This window comes from Pocillopora damicornis, chromosome 5 (genome assembly GCF_964200805.1).
Source record: "Pocillopora damicornis chromosome 5, jaPocDami1.2, whole genome shotgun sequence".
Lineage (NCBI taxonomy): Eukaryota > Metazoa > Cnidaria > Anthozoa > Scleractinia > Pocilloporidae > Pocillopora > Pocillopora damicornis.
The window spans coordinates 352,109-374,227 of NC_142674.1; the positions used below are offsets into that span (position 1 = coordinate 352,109).

The 22,119-nt window shown below is 40.2% G+C and overlaps 2 protein-coding genes across 2 annotated transcripts; one reads left to right on the top strand and one right to left on the bottom strand.

The window, feature by feature from the left end:
* The first annotated feature begins 10,643 nt into the window (after nucleotides 1–10,643).
* On the top strand, nucleotides 10,644–17,914 carry LOC149044638 (uncharacterized). Its single transcript, XM_089207660.1, has 9 exons — nucleotides 10,644–10,786; nucleotides 12,421–12,655; nucleotides 13,634–13,828; nucleotides 14,022–14,189; nucleotides 14,498–14,663; nucleotides 15,498–15,712; nucleotides 16,149–16,368; nucleotides 16,929–17,188; nucleotides 17,649–17,914. Exons 1-9 carry the CDS (start codon nucleotides 10,734–10,736, stop codon nucleotides 17,808–17,810), a joined length of 1,674 nt encoding a protein of 557 aa, XP_089063786.1. The 5' UTR covers nucleotides 10,644–10,733; the 3' UTR covers nucleotides 17,811–17,914.
* Nucleotides 17,915–18,434: 520 nt separating this feature from the next.
* Nucleotides 18,435–20,976, bottom strand: LOC113684089 (solute carrier family 33 member 2). The gene is made up of 3 exons (XM_027201407.2): nucleotides 20,096–20,976; nucleotides 19,276–19,382; nucleotides 18,435–18,976 (listed from the first exon to the last, which is right to left on the bottom strand). Exons 1-3 carry the CDS (start codon nucleotides 20,914–20,916, stop codon nucleotides 18,702–18,704), a joined length of 1,203 nt encoding a protein of 400 aa, XP_027057208.2. The 5' UTR covers nucleotides 20,917–20,976; the 3' UTR covers nucleotides 18,435–18,701.
* Nucleotides 20,977–22,119: the final 1,143 nt, after the last annotated feature.

Genomic DNA, 22,119 nt, shown 5'->3' on the forward strand with positions numbered 1-22,119 from the left:
TAGAATAGCCTGAAAATGGCCATATATATAGAGCAAAAGACTTGACATGCAAGTATTGAAGTACATGACGTAGTGCTTCGTTCGCGGTATTTCATCGCTGTCTCTTCTGAGAAACAATCTTAAATGCTCAACGAACCATGGAACTGAATAAAGGGGTAAGTTTCTAAAGAAACTGTGGTGCTGCGTCGGTGGGAGAGTATAGCAGGTAATTTAGTGTTAACAACTGGGTTGAAAACGTAAATTAGCCACCGTAAAGGGTAAAAAAGCTGACGTTTCGAGCGTTAGCCCTTCGTCAGAGCGATTAGAGGAATTGTGGGTTGTGTGTGGATTTATATGTAGAAAGTGGAGCTACGCCATTGGTGGGAATATGGTGACGAGAAAACAGGAAATTAGAATTTTTCTATCTACAGATCTCACAGTAACGGACCATGCCAAGCTTGAAGAAACTTACCAAGGAGCTACGCCAGGAAATCGTAAGTTATCTTTTTCCTTTTCCCCCCTATTAGTAAAGATCTAGCATTCCGTTTAGCCGTTCTCATTTTCGCCAAAACTAGGTTTTGTAGTCACATCCATTTCATCGGCCGTTGCCTTCATTCCAAAGTTATTCCTAAGGGTTTTCGCTCCAATTTTCACACATCTTCTTTTTCTCATTCGAATCAATATCGTCACCAAATTCAGTGCGCCCACAATTCTTTTTCACGTAATATTATGAGAATCACAATCAGAGCTATGTGCCAAAAACGTAACAAACTCACCGAACAAATTCTACATTGCCGCTCTGAGCTTTCCAAAATCTGTCAACCTGTTTTAGTACAATCCATTCGTGCCAAAATTCAGGATGCCAATTCTAAACTTTTTAAACATTTGCACCAAATTAAGGCCCAAAAACTCGACCAACTTATCGGCCCTCAAGTTACTAACGACTCATCGCCTGAAAACCTCAAAACTGTAGTTACCATTCCAGAAAATTTACTACTTTCCGATTCAGAAAAACCAGTTCTCAGCAAGGGCTTAAATTTTGTTCCCATATCACAAAAAACCGACGAATTTTCAGTTAAGCAAGACGTTGAAAAATTCCTTCGCCGCGTTCAATTGAAAGCCTTTTTTCATGACAAAGAGGATGATTCTAACACCTCGAACAAAGATATCACTGTTCACCAGTATTCCACTTCAATTGGCTCTACAGTGTACTGAAACCGCCATCCAACAGTCTACTGATGCACTACCATTACCGACAGAAGACATTATGGACCTACTTAACCTCTGCCTTACATCGACTTACTTTCAGTACAACGGGAAACACTACAAGCAGTTGCACGGAACAGCTATGGGGTCGCCGGTCTCCGTTGTTGTCGCAGAAATTGTGATGCAAAACATCGAGGAACGCGCCCTTGCAACTTACCGACAAACCATACCGCTTTGGTTACGCTACGTTGACGACACATTTACCGCCGTACACAAAGACGAAATTGACGCTTTTCACAATCACCTTAACGAACAAAACACCGACATTCAGTTTACCAAGGAGATCGAAGAAGACGGCAAGCTTCCTTTTCTCGACTGTTTGGTAGGCCGAAACAACAACGAACTACGAACAACAATATACAGAAAACCGACGCATACCGACAAACTTCTTGACGAATCATCCTACAACCCGACTTCCCACAAAGCTACGACTATCAAGACATTGACAAGACGAGCGCAACTTGTTTGCAACACACCGGACAGTTTATCTGACGAAAACAAGTACCTTGACCGTGTTTTTGACAAAAACAACTACAACACTGACTTCATTAGACGAAACACTCACAGAGTGACCGACACTACAGAAACTAGCAGGGACTCCACATCTATCACGACTACAGCTGCTATCCTACATCAAAGGCACTTCTGAGGCTATCGCGCGGATCCTACAACCTTACAACATTCGCGTAGCTCACAGGCCTATTACTACTTTACGACATTTGCTGACCAACGTTAAAGACAAAGACGAACCCAACAACAGACAGGGAGCGATTTATAAGATCGAATGCTCCGACTGCCAGGCCTCCTACATTGATGAGACTGGTAGAAACCTTAACACGCGACTAACTGAACACAAACGAGCAACTAGAAATGGCGATGTAAACAATCACATTTCTGAACATCACCGACAAACTAATCACAGAATCGAGTGGGACTCTGCTAAATGCTTAACCTACAGTACAAACTATTTTCAACGACTGACTCTGGAAAGCTGGTTCACTAACTTAGAACAGACGCCTCTCAACAGATGTCAACAATTACCAGCACCTTACAAACGACTCATTAACGACGTGAACAAACCGACAAACAGACCGACAAACAACAGACGGATCGAAACCGACCAATGACTGTTAACAAACTCTACACGAGTCTTCCAGCCAATCACATCACGGCTAAACAGACCAATCACGTTCAACAGACCAGACTTTATAACATCATCGACTGACAACTACTCCTCACTTGACTCTGAAGATGACTATCGCACAGTTAGTCGAAACGTCAGTCATCAACAACAGTTCTTTTCAGAACTACACTCACCCGGACGATCACACTACACGAACTAAAGATACTTTCGAAACACTCCAGATTCGAAAGTCTAAATGGACTCCCCCAGAGGGCCAGTTCTCATCTTTAGATTTTTTCCTCAAAAAATGTCGCCACGATATCAACAAACTCAAATTCAATCGTATCACCAAATTTTCCAATCTTTCTTCGGAAGAGTGGTCGGCACTAAAAAGTCTAAAAAAACGCAAAGACATTGTCATTAAGGCGGCCGACAAAGGCGGTGCAGTTGTTGTTTGGCGGGCCGACCTCTATCAAAAAGAAGCTTTGCGGCAACTTTCTGACACCTCCTTTTATGCTAAAGTCGACAAAGATCTCACTTTAATTAACCAAAACATTGTCAAAAATACCATTAACGATCTTTTGCTAAACAAGAATTGCCGGCCACTGCTAAAAATCTCATCATTACTACTCCTAGAACTTCATGTATTTACTTTTTACCTAAAATCCACAAACCTAACAACCCAGGTCGACCCATCGTTTCTGCCTGCAGTTGTCCCACTGAACTTATTTCCAGCTATTTAGACAAAATTATGGCACCTATCGTCAAAACTCTACCGTCTTACAGCCAACACGCACTTGAAATTTTTCGTGACTTTAGTTTCCTCGACCAAAACAAACTTATTTTCACCATGGATATAACATCTCTTTACACTGTCATTCCCAATGACGAAGGTCTCCGGGCCCTCAAACATTTTTTCGATCAACGCACTGTTAAGGAACCTAGCTCTGAAACACTACTCCGTCTGGCCGAACTAGTACTCACACTCAATTGCTTTTCATTCGGTGGTAACTACTACAAACAAACTAATGGCGTGGCCATGGGTACTAAAATGGGACCCAGCTACGCCAATCTTTTTGTAGGTTTTATCGAACATCAATTTTTTAGCCAATTGACAATATCTTCACAAGTAACCTGACGAATAATATTTCTAGTGGCAATATCGTCACCGACACAACCGATCATTTTTCGCAAGTCTGTATTGTTAACGTAAACAAGCAAAAATTACCACATACAAAAAAGACTAAATTTAGGGATTATTCCAGCTTTAATGCTAATGAATTCATGAATGACCTAAGTGCAATTAATTGGGAAGAGGTTTCTGGTAATTGCGACGTAAACAAGTCGTTCTCTCACCTTTATAAAACCATAAATCATGTAGTTAATAAACATGCACCGCTCAGGGATGCTTCAGTGAGAAAATTAAAAATGCTAACTAAACCTTGGCTAACTGCTGGACTAAGGAAATCTATAAAGGTGAAGAATAAATTGTTCTTTGAATCAAACTGGCCGAAATATAAAATATATAGAAATAAGTTAACAACCCTTATTCGATTGAGTAAACAACGTCACTATCAAAGGTTTTTTGACTCTAACATAAAAAATACGCGATCGACATGGAAAGGTATTAACGAAATATTAGGAGATGCGAATAAAAGGAAAAAATCCAAAAGAATTAACTTCATTCGTTCTAACGAGCATAGCGTTTTATCAGATGATCCTAAAACGATTGGTAACACACTCAACAGATACTTCTCGTCAATAGGGCATCAACTTGTAACCAATATTCCTAAGGTTAACACTACTTTTTCTGATTATCTTGATCCGCCCTTGCAGAACAGTTTTTATTTTGATCCAATTATACCGCAAGAAATTGAAACAGAAATTAGCTTGTTGCCATACAATAAAGCCCTGGGGCTTTATTCTACCCCTGTTAAACTGTTAAAACTTGCTAAATAAGTCATATCCATACCATTAACCAAAATTTTTAACCACTCTGTACTAACTGGGGTTTACCCTGCAAAACTTAAATATGCAAAAGTAATTCCAGTTTATAAGGGTGAAGACGAGACGTTACCTGAAAACTATCGGCCAATTTCTTTGTTATCAATTTATAATCGTTTATTTGAGAAAATTTTATATCGTAGACTGATAAAGTTTATAGACAATAATGATATTCTTTATGATTTACAATATGGCTTTCGCAATAAACATAGTACCCAGCACGCGATTCTTGATATTGTGAACACCATACATTCTAATATGAACAATAGAAAGTACTCATGTGGAATTTTTATAGATCTTAAGAAAGCATTTGATACTATTAACCATGAGATTCTTTTGACAAAATTTGAACACTATAGAATAAGAGGAGTTATAAATTCTTGGTTTAGATCATATCTTTCAGATCGCCGACAGTCTATTGAAATAGACAAATGCATATCTGAAACTGAAACGATCGTATGTGGAGTGCCTCAAGGCTCTGTACTTGGACCCTTGTTATTTTTGTTATATATTAATGACATCCATAAATCTTCCAAGGAATTTACTTTTTATCTTTTCGCAGACGATACAAGTCTAACTTATGCAAATGACAACTTACGTACTCTTGAACTAACTGTCAATAATGAACTTGAGAAAGTAAGCGAATGGCTTAATGCTAACAAACTAACACTCAACGTCAAAAAGTCTAATTATGTCATTTTTCGTCCCCACCAAAAAAGAATGCCTTTCATTCCTCAAATTAAGATTTTTAATCCAACTTTAAATACTAGAGTAACTCTAGAGATGAAGGACTTTGTTAAATATTTGGGTATAATGATTGATTCTGAACTATCATGGAAGCATCATATTGACTTTATCCGCCAAAAAATTAGTAGATCGGTTGGAATAATTGCTAAAATGAGGCATTACATTCCACGGCGTCTTCTTTTGAATTTATATCATGCACTTATTTCTCCTTATTAAATTATGGTATCTGTGCATGGGGCAACTGTCCACAGACCTACCTCAATAAGATACTTGTTCTGCAAAAATGTGCTCTGCCTTTGATTTATTTTTCTAAACCCAGAGACCATGCAATCCCTTTTTTTATTGAATCAAAATGCCTTCCATTGCAGTCTTTGTTCTTTCAACAGTTAAGCTATTTAATGTATGACGTTCATGCTAAGACAGCTCCTAAAAGTCTTCTCGATAAGTTTGCGAAAATCAATACAGAACATCATTATAATACGCGTTTATCTGCAAAAGAATGCTTCTCTGTCAAATTCTCTAGAACTGAAAAAATGAAAAAATCTTTTACTAGAATCGGTGTGTCTATTTGGAATTCTATTCCACTTTCTGTTAAGACTCTCAACGTTTCTAATTTTCGTAAAAAAATTAAATCACTACTCCTTAATGTTCTAGGTAATGAAGATAATTATTTGAATGTTAATTTTTTAATAGAATATTTTGTGAAGTTAACCTGATATATTGTATATACCTCTAGTTGTAATTTTAGTCTTTTTCAAATAACAAAATCCCTTGTAGTTGAATTTCTATGTAAGGTGTTTCTTTCTGTATGTTTTTGTATTTCTTCTTTTCTTTTTTCTTATGTAATTTAATAACGCCTTTAGTTAAAGTCTTGTCCTGCCTAGATTAGCATTGTAGCTATTTGCAGGACATGAAGTTTTGTAAACTTTATATTTCTTTAAATAAATACGTTGTTGTTGTTGTTGTTGTTATCGACAGGCAGCACTACAAACGGCCGAGAAGGAGAACACTGACCGCATTTCATTTACTCTTACATTTCACCCTCACAACCACGCAGTTAAATCTATCATTCTTAAAAATTTTAAATTACTCCAAAACGATTCAGAGACTGGCACTATCTTTTCGCAACCCCCACTTATTTCATTCAAACGTGACAAAAACATAGGCAACTTTTTAGTCAGGAGTTCATTTCTAACCAATGACCAATCTGGAACTTTTAAATGCGCTCGCTCACGATGCAAAACTTGTCCTTTCATTCATAACGTAGAGAAAATATCGGGACCCAAAAGATCCATTAAGATCATTGATCACTTTACGTGTACCTCCGCCAATGTTATTTACTGCATAACTTGCACTTATTGCAATAAGTTATACATCGGCGAAACAGGAAGACGACTGGGTGACCGATTCCGAGAACACCTTCGCGATGTGGAAAGAAATGACAAGGACGCATCCAAACCAGTCGCTAGACACTTTAATCTTCCTTATCACTCTAAACAGCATATGGCAGTTTGCGGCCTTTCCTTACATCTAGGCAGTTCGGAAAGCCGTAAAACACTAGAACAAAAATTTATATTCCAAATCGGCACTCTTAATCCCCACGGAATCAACAAGCGCTTTTCATTCAACTAATTTATTCCTGTTTTCTCGTCACCATATTCCCACCAATGGCGTAGCTCCACTTTCTACATATAAATACACACACAACCCACAATTCCTCTGATCGCTCTGACGAAGGGCTAACGCTCGAAACGTCAGCTTTTTTACCCTTTACGGTGGCTAACTTACGTTTTCAACCCAGTTGTTAACACTAAATTACGAACCATGGAACTGATTAATGCAGAGACAAATGACCGATTACATTTCGCTGGAAAGAAGGATGGCTTCCATTATGTGTAGCATATCGCATTTGACAAAAACAGAGCTTGTGAACAAAAAATTAAAAATTTAATTTAGTGTGACCTCAAACTTCCCCGATTTAGTCGCGTCACGCAAGGCTACTGTAGGAAATACCTGGAAGCAAAACCCGAAATAATTAATTGCGATTATCTGGGAATGAAGCTGTGCAAATTTGACAAACCAAGATTTTTTAAGATAAAGGAAAAAGGAGGACTGGAGGACTGGCTAGCAAACTGACTGGTGGACTAGCTGGCGGACTGATAATAAAGTCACAGGACTAGATGGAATCGGAATTAAACCCTTTTGAGTCTTACTGATGACAACTGGCTTAAAGCTATGGACTCGAAAGAACTTGTCGGCGCAGTATTCTTGAAAGTTCCTTGATGAACATGAAGATTGATCAAGGTGACCTGAAGTTACCACCAAACTCCGAGCCTCCAGATGGGTTTGAACTTTTTTACCAACGTCGCAGTTTTAGAAGAGCGTACCAGTATCCAGCAACGGATGGAGAACAGTTTGCTTTGACTGTTTGTAAAGACCAAGCTATAAACGTAAATACTGATCAACATGATGAAGGGAGCTTCGACGAAACAGAAGTAAAGGTACGTATCACTACAATCAAGTTGTGCATTCTCTTCGTCATTCTTGTGAGTTCTTTACCGTTGCTCGTGTTGTGATCCATGTCAACTGTCTGCAGTTGATACCGAAAAGTCATTCAGTATGTCTGTAGATTAAAACATCTGTAGAACACTGATTCGGCCAGTCAGTCCGCTAGTCAGCTAGTGAAACGGTGGATATTCCAGCTAACCCGTAAGCCAGTCCACTGGTCAGCTAATTCGAAAGTTGGCCAATCGGTCAGTCAGTTAGTCTTTTAATCAGGTGCTCAGACAATTACGGTCTGTCAACCGATAAGTTAGGCAGCTTGTCAGTTAGTCAATTAGTCAGCACTATCAGTCAGTCAGTAGGCCAGCCTGCCAGCCGGTCAGCCAGCCATCTGCCAGCCAGTCCGCCAGCCAGTCTTCCAGCCAGTCAGCTAGCCAATTTGCCGGACAGTCTGCCAGCCAGTCTGCCAGCCAGTCCAGCTGCCAGTCTGCCAACCAACCAGCTAACCAGTCCGCTAACCAGTCCTCTAGCCAGTCAGCTAGTTAGTCTGCCAACCAGTCCTTCAGCGAGTCAGCTAGTCTGCCATCCAGTCTGCCAGCCAATTTGCCATACAGTCCTCCAGCCAGTCTGCTTGACAGTCAGCTAGCCAATCTGCCAGCCTGTCAGCTAGCTATTCGGCTAGCCAGTCTGCCAGCCGGTCCGCTAGCCAGTCCTTCAGCGAGTCAGCTAGTCTGCCAGCCAGTCTGCCCGCTAATCCACCATACAGTCCGCCAGCCAGTCTGCCAGGCAATCAGCTAGCCAGTCTGCTAACCAGTCCTCCAGCCAGTCAGCTAATCAGTGTGCCAACCAGTCCTTCAGTGAGTCAGCCAGTCTACCAGCCAGTCAGTTAGCTATTCGGCTAGCCAGTCTGCCAGCCAGTCCACCAGCCGGTCCACCAGCTAGTCTGCCAGCCAGTCTGCTAGCCAGTCCTTCAGCCAGTCTGTTAGCCAGTCAGCTAGCCAGTCCTCCAGCCAGTCAGCTAACCAGTCCTCCGACCGGTCTGCCAGCCAGTCCACCAGCCAGTCTGCCAGCTAGTCCGCCAGCCAGTCTACTAGCCAATCTTCCAGCCAGTCAGCTAGCCAGTCCTCCAGCCAGTCAGGTAGCCAATCTGCTAGCAAGTGCGTCAGCCAATCCGCCAGTCTGCCAGCCAGTCCGCCAGCTTGTCCGCCAGCCAGTCCTTCAGCCAGTCTGTTAGCCAGTCAGCTAGCCAGTCCTCCAGCCAGTCAGCGAGCCAGTCTTCTAACTAGTCCGTCAGCCAGTCCACCAGCCAGTCCGCCGGCTAGTCTATCAGCCAGTCCACTAGCCTATCTGCTAGCTAGTCAGCTAGCCTGTCCTCCAGCCAGTCAGGTAGGCAATCTGCTAGCAAGTGCGTCAGCCAATCCGCCAGCCAGTCCACCAGTCAGTCTGCCAGCCAGTCCGCCAGCCAGTTAGATAGCCAATTCACCGATAAAGTGTGAAATCTCCAAGCCAGTCCGCCAGCCAGTCTGCCAGCCAGTCCTCCAGCCAGTAAGTTAGCTAGTCTTCCAGCCAGTCAGCTAGCCAATCCGCTAGCCAGTTCGCTAGCCAATCCGCGATCTAGTCCAACAGTCAGTCTGCCAGCCAGTCCACCAGCCAGCTAGCTTACCAATCCGCCAGTCAGTCACTCAAATCGTCAGTCAGTCATTCAGACAGTCAATTTGATATCATCATCAACTGAGCTGATTATGTTAATTGGCCACCGTTAAGAGTTCAAAGCTGACGTTTCGAGTGATAGTCCTTCGTTAGCGCTGACGAAAGGCTAACGCTTAAAATGTCAGCTTTTAAACCAGTTAGCTGTCCTACATTTTTATTTCTTTGGTCATCTGTTCTGAGTCAATGGGAGTCTTACAAACTTTCATTTCTTTTCTAATTGTCTAATTTTGTTTCGATTTCGTATGAAAAAAGACGGATATTCATCTGCCTTGTAAAGAATGGGATGAAGCTTTTGATGAAGGAGACTGGGAACAAGAGCAGATCGTTGCTAAGCTACCGAAGTTTCTAAATTTTCTGAGAAAAGTTCAGTCACACGTGGCCCCACATGAAGAGGCTATTGGAGACTAGGTTCAGCCAAAAGCCAATGAAGAGCAGGATTAAATATATGATACGTACAGAGATCAAGAACTAAAATGTGATAGATTAACTAAATGTGAATGCTGTTCAATCCACGGCTCAATTGAGAAGACGTCATTACCATCCTGACAACACGCGCTTGGTGCAAGGATGCAACAGCACAACTTTGGACGCCTGATGAACGGTGGAAAACCCATTTTCTTTAAATTTGTAAATACAAAAAAATTAATAGCAAGAAAGGCTGTGTTTTTGGGATAGAGTATTTATTGTAAGAGAAGTCATCCGGTCACAGGACTGGTCTTGAGACAAAAAGCTTTGTTTACTTTCCTGTAATACGTGCGCCGCCCTTTGTAATTTGATTTTCGTGAATTTACACATATTATTTTAGAAAGTGAAAGTCTTAACAGCATTTAATTGCACCATCGAAGAATGTCTTGATAGAGAGTATAGATAATGTTTATACAAGTGCCACCCTGACGTGGTTTGTATAACGGCCTTGTTAAAAACTAAATACAGTGAACTAAATAACAAAAAAAATAAAAAATAATAACAAAAAAAAAACAACAACAACAACAACAGCGTATGATAAAAACCTGCATCGGAAGTATTGTCGGCTCCTTGCGACCAACTCACGTGAGCAGATACGTTAATGAATTCACATGCATGATCACAATGGCACTCTCCATTAGGGAAGAGTAGACTTCGGCTTTTTACACGATGCATGTATATTCCTCATCATGGGAACATTTAGGCCCTTTTTTGTTATTCTGGTAGCAGTTATTGTACTTTCCTTTTTTCTTAGCTCTCCTTTTTAAATCATTTGCTCGCATAATGTTTGACTTTTCTGTGCGGGAGGACTAGGGTCTAGATAATTAAGCGAAAGCGGAAGTACTTCCGGTTTATGAATGATAGAAATTCGATATTGGTGTAAGTTTCTAGTTTGCCAAGTTTTATTTGTCAGTACAAGAATAATTTTGATGACACTATGGACAAAAGGAGTGACAATCGAAAGGAATCGACGAATGGCGGCGAAAAGAGGTAAAACAAGCGAATTTGGAAATGACGTTTTAAATGGGCAAGGAGTATTAAGACGCAGTGACTAAATGCCCGGCAGCCGGGCACGGTCTTAAATAGGCTAAATGTTTGGCAGTCAAAACTTTTCACGCAATTTCCACCGGAAGGTTCTTTCAAAGTTCCTAAGAATATTAAATGTCTTTTAAGGAATATCAGGCAATTCCAAAAGTTTATTTGGTTTTTAAGTGGAAAAATTCTCCGAGCTTGTGCACACTCGGTTGTCGAGCGATATGCACAATCTCAGAGACTGTTTGTCCACTAAAAAACCAAACCAATTTTTGCAATCACTTGACATTTCTTAATAAACATCTGATACTCTTCAGTAGTTTGAAGGAACCTTTCGGTGGAAGTTGCGTGAACATTTTTGACTGCCGGGAATTTAGTCTATTTGTGACCGTGCCCGGCTGCCGGACATTTAGTCACACCCATATTAATATCCACGACTAGTTCCTCGTCAGGAGAATTTTCATTCACAGAGATCTCGTCAACCTTAACTCATCAAGCGAGAAACTTTTTTTTTTTTTAAATTACCTTGTAGAGGCAGCCGCTGTGAGGCATTTGTTATTCTTATTCTTGTTATTCTGTTTACTCCTATTTCCGATTCATTTGGTCTGTCGTTCGAAGGAACGAATCGAACGAATCGGACGAATTTTGCAACACCTCCTGATATTAGACGTTGGCAGAAACTTACCTAGTGTGATCAGTTTGTGACAAACAATAAAAATAAATTCGCGCTCTAGACTTGAAGAAATTTTGTTAGCGACCTTGAGGCAAATTGTTTGCTTGAACGATGATGTCATTTTCAGTTATTTCTGGTCACGCACGGTCACACAATTACATCTCTTTGTCACGCAAGTCGGCTTTCCGCATTCGCGTCTCATTATGTTTCCGGAAGCATTCACCGCTATAAATTTTTAACACTAAGGGCGGGGGGGGGGGGGGGAGGTTGGTGGTTTGATGGTGGTGAAGTGAGGGTCAGAGGGTTGGGGCGGGGATAACAGAGGTGAGGGGGGAACTGAGGGGGATCGTCAGTGGAAAGGGGATCAGTAAAAAATTGGCTGCTGATTAATTGCTAATGGGAGCGATGATAAGAATATTAAAGAGCCTTACAGGAGATCGTGAAAATTTTATCGTGACCCCTCCCCCTTCCCCTGGCGATAAATAGTGACCAATCCCTAGAGAGTGGTAGATCAATGATTAATGACTGATTACCTCATTGTATCTCAGCTTAAGGTTTTTCTGTGTCAGCGACAAAGTTTAAATTGCATATTCGTACAAATTTTTCAAATACCGTATCTATATGGCTTGTTTTTGCATTTCTTTATAATTTCTGTGTGATTGGCAAGCTCTACACCTTATTATGTAAATATACAGGGTGAAACTGGGAGAGAGAGCCAAACACTAAAGGGGGCTCTAGGGAGGGGGGTGGGGCTTGGAGTCGAGCCCCGTCGAAAGTTTTTTCTTTTTTTGAAATTTGGAAGATTATTTCTTGTTTCTTTTATACATTATGTTATATTTATGAATTCATTGTTTTTAGAGGGGTATTAGAAAATGACATGAGGATAAAAACGTTTTTCCATAATGGCTCTTCTGAACAGAAATACAAATGACGATCTTAGAAGGAGCACTCAAGAGAACACCTATGAATTTCTGCCAGTACCTGAAAACCAAATTGGTTTAATAATCGGCAGGAAAGGAAGAACAATAATTCAAATACAAGAAACGTCAGGGGCGAAGCTTAGTGATCAGTCACAAAGAGGTCGCAGTGGATTCGCTATTCGTGGTAATGAGAGGCAAAGGGCCCGTGCAAGAGAGCTAATTCATGAGAAATTGGTAAGTAAGTGGAACTATTTCTGTCGTCGTAACTCCTCAGATTTTCCTATTTACTTAGATTGGAATTCATTTGAATGCAGTGAATCTGATTGTCAGTCGGTTACTTAGTTATTAATTTAGTCAGTTAATCAGTCATACAGTCAGCCAGTCACTCAGTCAATCAGACGCTAAGTTAATTAATCAGTCAATCAGTCAAATGAATAAAGGGGTAAGTTTCTAAAGAAACTGTGGTACTGCGTCGGTGGGAGAGTATAGCAGGTAGTTTAGTGTTAACAACTGGGTTGAAAACGTAAATTAGTCACCGTAAAGGGTAAAAAAGCTGATCCAATCGCTCTGACGAAGGGCTAACGCTCGAAACGTCAGCATTTTTACCCTTTACGGTGGCTAATTTACGTTTTCAACCCCGTTGTTAACACTAAACTACCAGTCAATCAGTCAGTTTGTTAGTCATTCTGTTAGCTTGTCGGTAACTCAGTCAGTAAGTCAGTGAGTAAGTCAGTCAGCCACTCAGCCATTCAGTTATTCAGTCAGTCGGCAAGTCCTTCAGTCTGTTATTCAGTCAGTCAGTCAGACATTAAGCCAATCATTAAGTCAGTATTCAGGAGGTCATTTAGTCTAACAGTGTTTCAGTCAGCACTCAGTCATTCGGTCAGCTTTTCAGTCACCCAGTCGGTCAGTCGGTCAGTCTGTCAGTCATTCAGCCAGTCACTAAATAGGTGCCTCACTAACTAATTCTGTGAGTCCCTTAGTCCGACATGAAGTCAGTCGTGATCTCAGCCAGAGTCAGATAATCAGTTTGCTTGGCACCCAATTAAATAGGCAGTTGTGATCATGCATGGTTGTCAATTATCGCTGATTCTGTTTGTCTTCATGTCTGTCTGTCTGTCTGCCTGCCTCTGTTTTTTGTGTATATCTGAGAATCTACTTTTCCTACTCTCCGTAAACATTGTACATTCTTGTGAACTTTCGTTTCCGAAGGAAACTCGCTTCCGAATAATTGAGATTCCAAAAAAGTTTGAGTACCTAGTAAAAGGAACAGATGGAGACGAACTTCGACGTGTTTCTATTATGACTGGAGCTGTAGTGAAATCAAAAGGACACGATTCTCGAGTGTATGTGAGTGGACCCGAGAGAAACGCAAAGCATGCCGAGTATGTGATAAAAAGCAGAATGGTGAGTTTAACACTGAAATCATTTCATGTTAAAGAAAATAAATAATATAAACCCTACCAAATGTGAGGTGTCTCTTATTTAAAACAGAGGGGAGGTCTTTTTCTCACTTAGGTCAACGATTTTCCTGTACTGACTGTAAACCTTTGTTCCATAGAAATGCTTGGCAGATAAGCTTTTTTTCGCTCTGTTTTAGGCCGCGGCAAGAGTCGGAGTTAACTCAGTCTGCGTCTGTATAGACGACAAATATCTCCCGGAAGATTGTGAATTACAACTTGTAGAGGAAATGGAGCACTCAATACTTTTGGGAAGTTCATCTCAGTATCGTTTGAAACCTTGTGAAGAATACGATATGGATGCAAAGGTTTGTGCCAAAAGTGGCTTATGGTGAAAGGCGTTTATGGGTCAACACTCTGCAATCATTCTGTCTGTCTGCAGGTATATCGGTGCAAAGTTAGCGAAAAACGACCGTTCAGGGTTAAATAATAGACGCACGTGAACGTAATGACTAAGCTAATAAACTGCTGATGTTTAGCTAGTTTTATTTAAATGATTAAGTAGGTAGTGGGTGTCGAATTTTATGATATAATTCCAATGCAAAGCAACTGAAAAAATACAATAATCCAACGGAAGAAATGCCTCCCTACCTGACAGGATCGATTTTAATGATAGGGAGCTGATGCGCTCGATCAAGCTGTTGCAAAATGTGATGACTGCATAGAGAAAAGGGTTTTAACATCCCTGAGGAGCTTGAAAATGGAAATTGGGTCCGGAAATTATCAAAAAGCTAACCTGTGGTGTCATTTCGGAAAAATCGTCATCAAGGAACCAGACGAAGGTGAGGCTTAACTAATTTATAATTAATAGGTGAGTAGATTATTGGGATGTAAAACACAGGTATCTCTACCTTTGCCCTCCTTTCTTTGTCATAAGAACGCTGCGGTGTAATGTTTGTTCTCCATAAACAAGGCGTTACCTGACTTTCCTATACTAATCAACTGGAGAATTCTCAGTTCTACTTCGAAATTTTAAGGGAAAGGAAGAAAATTTCGACAGCCTATCATCCATTAACGCACTATCATCCATTGCAGTTTAGTGTTAAACATAAATCGATTATCGTCCTATTACAAATGCTTCGTTCTGATTGGCTATTGTACTCGCTGGATAAAGGGGGTAAGTTTCTAAAGAATCTCTTGATTTGCGTCGGTGAGGGGGGATGGGGGGTTGGAAGGTATTTAAAGAGAACTTGGTTTTATTAACTGGGTTGATAACATAAATTGGGTCACAATAAAGGGTTTCTAAGGATGACGTTTCGAGTTTAAGCCTTTCGTTACTCGCTATCTTTTCCGGGATGGTGAGTAACGTGAGTTACCTAACATTGTATGGTTGTTATCAAAATAAAATAAAAACTTGAGTCTGTTCTGTTGTTAGGCTTCGGGCAATTAGTAGATCTATGGTAAAGGAAATTAGATTATTCGCTTTCGATTTCTATACGAGATAGTTTCTTTGAGCTTCGCCCTTACTAACTATCACGTGATAGAAATCGAGAGCGAAAGATCTTGTCGTTGATTGATTAATTTTAAAGGAATTGGACCTAGTCTGCATAGATAAAAAAGAAACCATTTTGAAGATGTAAGCCCTCAAGCAATTGAAATACCACATTTGTCATCAGCTGACCTCGAGGAGACATGGAGCATTGATAATTCAATCAAGAAGTTTCAAAGAACAGAAGAGAATAAAAACGCATGGCGTGCTACATTTAAAGAGGGCGTGAACCTTGCTGACAAGGTGGTGAGCGATACATTTGGTGATCAGATAGGGGAGGACTTCATGGCAAGATATGACTTGACGTTTTTGTCCCCGAAAAGCCAAACAATGCGATTTAAGGCAAGTTTACCACTTTCAACATTTGAAATGACATGAACCGGTTTCCGTTTCGAAGTTATACACAAATTTATGCACCGGAGGTTAACTGTACCCATAATGCAATGCAACTTCCCTTAATGAATGCTTGTCCATGGTGGATGCAAAAAAGAGCAGAGGCATAATAATATGCGAAAATAATAATAGGATAGCTAAATGGGGATTGCTGAGCACATTAATTTCCTTCTTATATAGGTTCAGAACAGTTCAGGAACACACTCTTTCAAAACTGATTGATGCTGATTTTCATTGATTAAAAACTTTCTCATTCGCTATTTTTTGTAACTTGTTGGACATCTACAATACCTTATATGTATTATGAAAATATTGCGTTGTCTCAATTATTCGTGTTTGGCTTTTTTTCAAATTTTTAAGTGGCTTTTTTTTCATGACAACTTAGGTATGGGTAGCAAATAAAGATGTGGGAAAGAAACTTGAAGAAATACCGATTCCTTTCGATGACCTGAAAAATGTTGTTGAAGAACTGCGGTTTGAAGATGAGTCTACAAAGGCGAGGTGTCGAGGGTGGCTGGTTTTACACTCCAAGAAATTTCTCGATGTTAACATCATTTTTCCTGGTTCAGATGTTGATTGCAGGATAAGCTTGCGTGCAGTTATGGGTGAGTCTCCCAAAGGTCTTATACCTCCAGTTGTCTGTGTGTGTCATACCGTATATGCATTACTTGGTGCATGAGTCATTCAGTGACTGACTGAGTGATCGATGGACTGACTACCTGACTACCTGACTACCTGCCTACCCCACTGACGTAGCACCATAGTTACTTTAGAAACTCACCGCCTTTGATTCACTGACTGACTGAGCGGGCAAAACGAGAAAGTGAGCGAGTAAGAGGTGAATGGGTGAGTAACTTAATGCATACTAATTTATATCTCCCTCCCTTGTTGCGAATGTGATAAGTATGAACTTATTCTTATGTTGATATTCTGGTCGATTTTTTGGGTCAACAGTCCAGTTTCGTTTACAAGAGCTAAGTTTCTGTTGGAATAAATTTTGGCCAGACGAGACGGCCGCTTTGTAGCCTAAAACTCACGCAAAATATGCTTTAAATCCTTAAACTATTAGCAAAGGTGGAAAGGTGAGTAAATAATAGACGAGTGAGTTAATGAATGCGAAACCCACATAAATATTAATGTTTGATCTATCTGTTTTTTTCCTCAGATGATTTAGTTGCTAACAACAGCCTTGTGCGCGAGGAAGAAGAGACACACCTCATATCAAATTATCTTTCTAAGGTGACATTTTCCGACGCCGACGGGTTACGCCTTCCAGAGGACGAGAAATTACCCCGGGGATTTAACTTCGTTCATCAGAGATGTTCCCGCCGGACTCTCTTCACCCCCCGGCCTGGATTTACCATGATTGTCTCTAATGAAAGATCCTGGTACAGTAATCTCAGAGACGAGGAAAACAAAGTGACGGTAGAAAAATTTGTCGTTAACAACACAGTTATAATACAACTTATTTTAGTACAAATTTAGCATTCAATCACAAATGGTGCAATCTGAGTAGCTACGCTTCCCGTTATTTATTTCCGCGATAGTCACAGAGTACAGGAGGTTGATCCAACAATGTACAGTTCCAAACGATATAAAATGAGAAAAGAGCCTGTCTCGATGTTACGTTGCCAACGAGTAGTAGATTTATAGTGAAAGGATTAAATTATTCGCTATCGATTTCTGCCCTCACTCAATATCACGTGAAAGAAATCGAGAGCGAATAATCTAATCGTTAAAAAGAAAATTTTTCCTCATCAGATTACCCGATTTTTTTTTAAATATGGTGTTCATTAGTTTGAATCGCTGTCATCTTTCATTAACAGCGGTGTCGTTAACTAGGAGGTTCATTAATTTTCGAACTAATTTCTCTCTTTTCCTTTAGACGGATATTCACCTTCATTGTGAAAAATGGGATCAGCTTCTCAACGAAGAAGACTGGGAACCAGAAACAATCTGTGCCGAGTTGTCCGAGTTTCTTTATTTCGTTCGTCAAGTTCAAGATTTTATTTGCTGTAAAAGCAACAAAACAGCTGACCAAGAGTGAAGGATAATACGTGGTCGGTACATATTTTGATATAACTCAATTAAAATTGTTGACTTTTTTCATAAATATTCAAAATTCAAATTTGAATCTGTTGCGACCGATGTTGGTGTTTTTTCTGCCTTTGGTGTAGTTGGTAGTCGCTTGTTGGATTTTCATTTCTGTCTCATCCTAGACTTGCCGTTATTACTTCAAAGAACTGGACCAAAAGTGGAGCAAAGAAGGCTTACTTAAGGATCTCAAGCAATGAACTTTGAAGTGAAAAAGCTTTTTTTTTGTTTGTCATAAGGGACATAAAATTTGAGTTGTTTTCGTCTCAAGCGCACGCCCGACGCGATTGGTGCGATCCTCAAATAACGCCGTAGGATGTATTTCAAGAAGTCACAATGGTGGGAAAAGAAACATTAAGGAATAAAAAAATCCGTTATTCGACGGATCAAAATGTAAAATGAGTGGACACTTACCTCGGCACTTTAATTATCAATTTAACCATGCATCGAATAAAGTATATCTGTTAGGCCAAGTATGTAAGGGTTTTCCTCTCTCGTGCTTCTTAACGCGTTGAAACTCCTGATTAAAACTTAAGAAAAATGTGTGGGGAAGTCAAAAGAAACCATTCAAACAAATATTATCTGCTTTTTTATTTGCCCTAGTTTATCCGGTATAATTTACTGGTAAGCCTCGATTTGATGTACTCGACCCCCTTGAGGCGCAAAAATTTGCTTCAGTAAGAGGCAACAAATCGCCAATCTGCAAGACTAGGAATTTCAGCACGTTTTTTATGCTTTAATTTGCATGAAGCACTAATGAAACACCCTACATTTGTTATCTTATTCTGTCTATTAAACTATTTCATCACATCCGTTTGATTGTAATGTTTTGAAAATCAATTCTTTAAGGGCATCGAAGATATTTCGGACAATGCCAAACTAAAATGATAACAAAAAAGGAAACCACAAGTGAGATGTATAAACCAGCTACATATCCCAATGCCTCTGTTAGGACTCCTGCTATGAACAACGACAACTGTTTACCAAGAATTTCCAAAGTACCAAGGAAAGAGTAACAAGTCGTTTGCACGGATGGGGGTGCATTCTGGGAACATCGCAACATGAGTGTATAGACAGGAGTGGCCTGGGACCCATGAACTACACTGAGCATCAGGTATACTGTAAGTTAAAAACATAGAAACTTAGATAAACAATTAGTGATCAAGATGTCAGGCTGCTTAGTTGTTTCCACGTAAGCACAAGCCAGACGTTTGACAATTGAATTGCTCAGCTATGGAGTTTTCGGTGTACTCACGAAACTGTCCACAAGGAAAATGGAGGCACCTTGACACATTGCGTGATTGACACGTCAAGTAAATTTCTAAAGAGCAGAACATTGCGAGTAATTGGAAAGTAGCTAAAGTAATGTATCACCGCACATGACTCCTAATCAGACCCTCTCAGGAGTTAACACTTACCAAGGGCTATAAACTTCGTGTCATTCAACCAGACAACACAAAGCTGAGCGAAAACTGAACAAACAGATAACAAGGACGTCAGTAAGAAAAGCTGCGTAGGAAGTATCCTAGAATTGGACAAAAATGAAAACAACGGGTATTAACTTTATTACCATACCATAAATCTAAAAGTGTCAAATTTAAAGAAAGCAGGTTTACGTATGTGTACCCTCCCCATCCTTAAAAAATTTGTTGCCGTTTGGTAAATTGTGCTGTGCGGTACTTTAAATTTTGTGCGACTGGAGTATGGCACTACGTTCATTCCTAAACATATCCGAATATTTTTAAGTAAAATTATATCTTCTAAGATAAAAAAAACCACCCAGCTCGTGTACAGTGACCTCCACCCCTAGAAAATTGGAAAATTGGGTTCCGTTGCCGATTTTTCTTAACCTTCCAACTCCCATGAGTGACCAAGACAGAATTTCTCCTTACAATAATAGTACAATATCAACCAGATAAGTGATGAGAATAAAGAGATATAGCAATTTGGGGATAATTAGTTGATCCAATGCTAAATTCTCTGAGCTAACATTATAAGAATTGTATTGTTGACAGTAAGGAGAATTGCAAATGTGATGTGGGAGTTAAAAGGTTAGGGGAAGGTCGCAACTTTGCACGGGTTAAAGGCTCAGCGACAAATGATGAAGTAAACTTTGGTAAGATTGCCGAAAGAAAGGCTACTTTTAATTTTCAGTCTTCATTTACGAGCAGATTCTATCTTAAAAACGAAAAAAAAAAAAAAAAGCTATGAAAAATTTACAAATCCCCTTCATCTCACCTTTTTGCTGTCAGAGCCACTCCCCACATAGAAGCAACAGCAATTGAGATACCTTGACCCACCATTCCAGACAAGAAGCCAATACGGCCTAGGCTCTCTCCGGTATCTACCAGGAACATGGTGAATATTGACTGCGAAGAATGCGACGCATATTTATACACACACGCGCACGCTATCATCCATTGCAACCCTGGTGTGCGCGAGAACCCACTCATCCGTGTGGTCTCTGAGTAACGCAATATTTCAGGTTTAGGACAAACGTCGGGCGTCACGTAGCTTTTCGTGACAAAAAGTGTCACCATCAGGGAGAAATAAGAGATAGCTAGGGCAAAGAATATTTCTTTTCTCATTAAGGAATACTCCGCAGCTAATAGAGTCAGACCTCCTCCTATTAAAAAGCCAATTTTGTAGCCAATGATCTGAAGTGAACTTGCCCTTGATAATTGGTCTCCATGAAATTTTGACAGCAGTATTTTTCCAAGCGTCAAATCAACCGTGGCAGAAAATAGATTAAGTAATACCAATGAGGTTATGAAAATAATTCTGTCGTCAACCCTTGCAAGTAAAAGTGCAAGCGCAGTTCCTGCATAACTTGTCGAGAGCCAAAAGGTTTTGTTACCGTAGATATCGATGATCGGTGCCCACAGAGATTTTAAAAGCCAAGGAAACGTCAGCAGATTCAGAGATCCCACGAGAAGAAGCGACGATCCAGATTTGCGCAGAATTATGGGAAGATATCTTAGTTGAAGTCCGTATAGTATACCTTGCAAAGCATATTGTGAGGCCAAGAAAAATTGATACCACATACGAGGACCTTGCATGGTTGGATGTTACATAAGAATTTTTCCTTTCGTGTCTATCAGGACTCAACGGTAGCCACGTGACCGATCATTTCCGTTTGCGTGGCCATCTGCGAGATGCCGGAAATCCAGCTCACGTCCTACGTCCCACGTCCGAGTAAAATCTTCTTAATCTCAAGTTATTCCTTACCGAGGTCAGAGATTTACCCTTAGAGAACATTCCCTTCAGAAAAATTATGACCAATTCAAAATTTGATCTGTCGGAGAACTATTTCTTACCGATCATTAACTGTAATTTTACCCTTGTGCATACCTCCTTTGGCAGTTTTTAAGTAAAAACAGTGATTTGCAAGATAAAAATTACCGAAAATAATTAAACATAGAGGCTCTTTTTTATTATTTCGTTGAGAGATCTAGCAATCTGGGCCCAGTTGTATAAAAGACGGATAACGCTATCCAACGGATAAATTGCCATCCGGCGAATAAGTGATAGCAAAACGTATAGCGTTATCCACCGGATAGAGTTTTATCCAGTGGATAGCGTTATCCAACCTTCGAACAACTGGGGCCTGTCGTGTTTGGTTATTTGCGCTATGAATAGCAACGTCTTATGTCTTTTGGGATAAGGAGAATCTCGTCCACGTTGAGCTCAGGTCATTGAAGTGATTTTCAACCCCTAGCCATTTTGTATTGCTATTCTCCTATCAAATAAGCTTTCCATTTGACAAAATCCCAGGGTTTGAGGTTTTAGAAATTTGGGTGGTCAAATAAAACGGGTTTAAGGACTTTGAAATCACGTGCAGGAGGTCGACGAGTGAAGTGGATGGATTGTAGTCGTTTCACGACAGTGGTCGTATAAACATCTAAGTAACTTTCGACAGAATGCTCAAAACAAATTTACCAAACTTTAAACTTACTACATAAAGGATGACGACATGGATATCATTTTATAATCTATTGATGGATATTCAAAAGTCATGCATGGATAAAAGAGTATCTGTACGTACGACTTAAGCTGAAAGAAATCGCATATGGAACAGGAAATTTCCGAAATTTCCAAATTTCCGGATATTTCGAGGCAGTTTATGTAGTGAGTTTTAAGTTTGATAAATTTGTTTTGATTAATTTCGAATACAAAATGCTCGCGAGGGAAACGGGAGTGTGGAGGTGGTAGTTCAGAAAGGTTCTTCGGCGACGCTGTCGGAGCTTGTGTAGCTGCCCTAT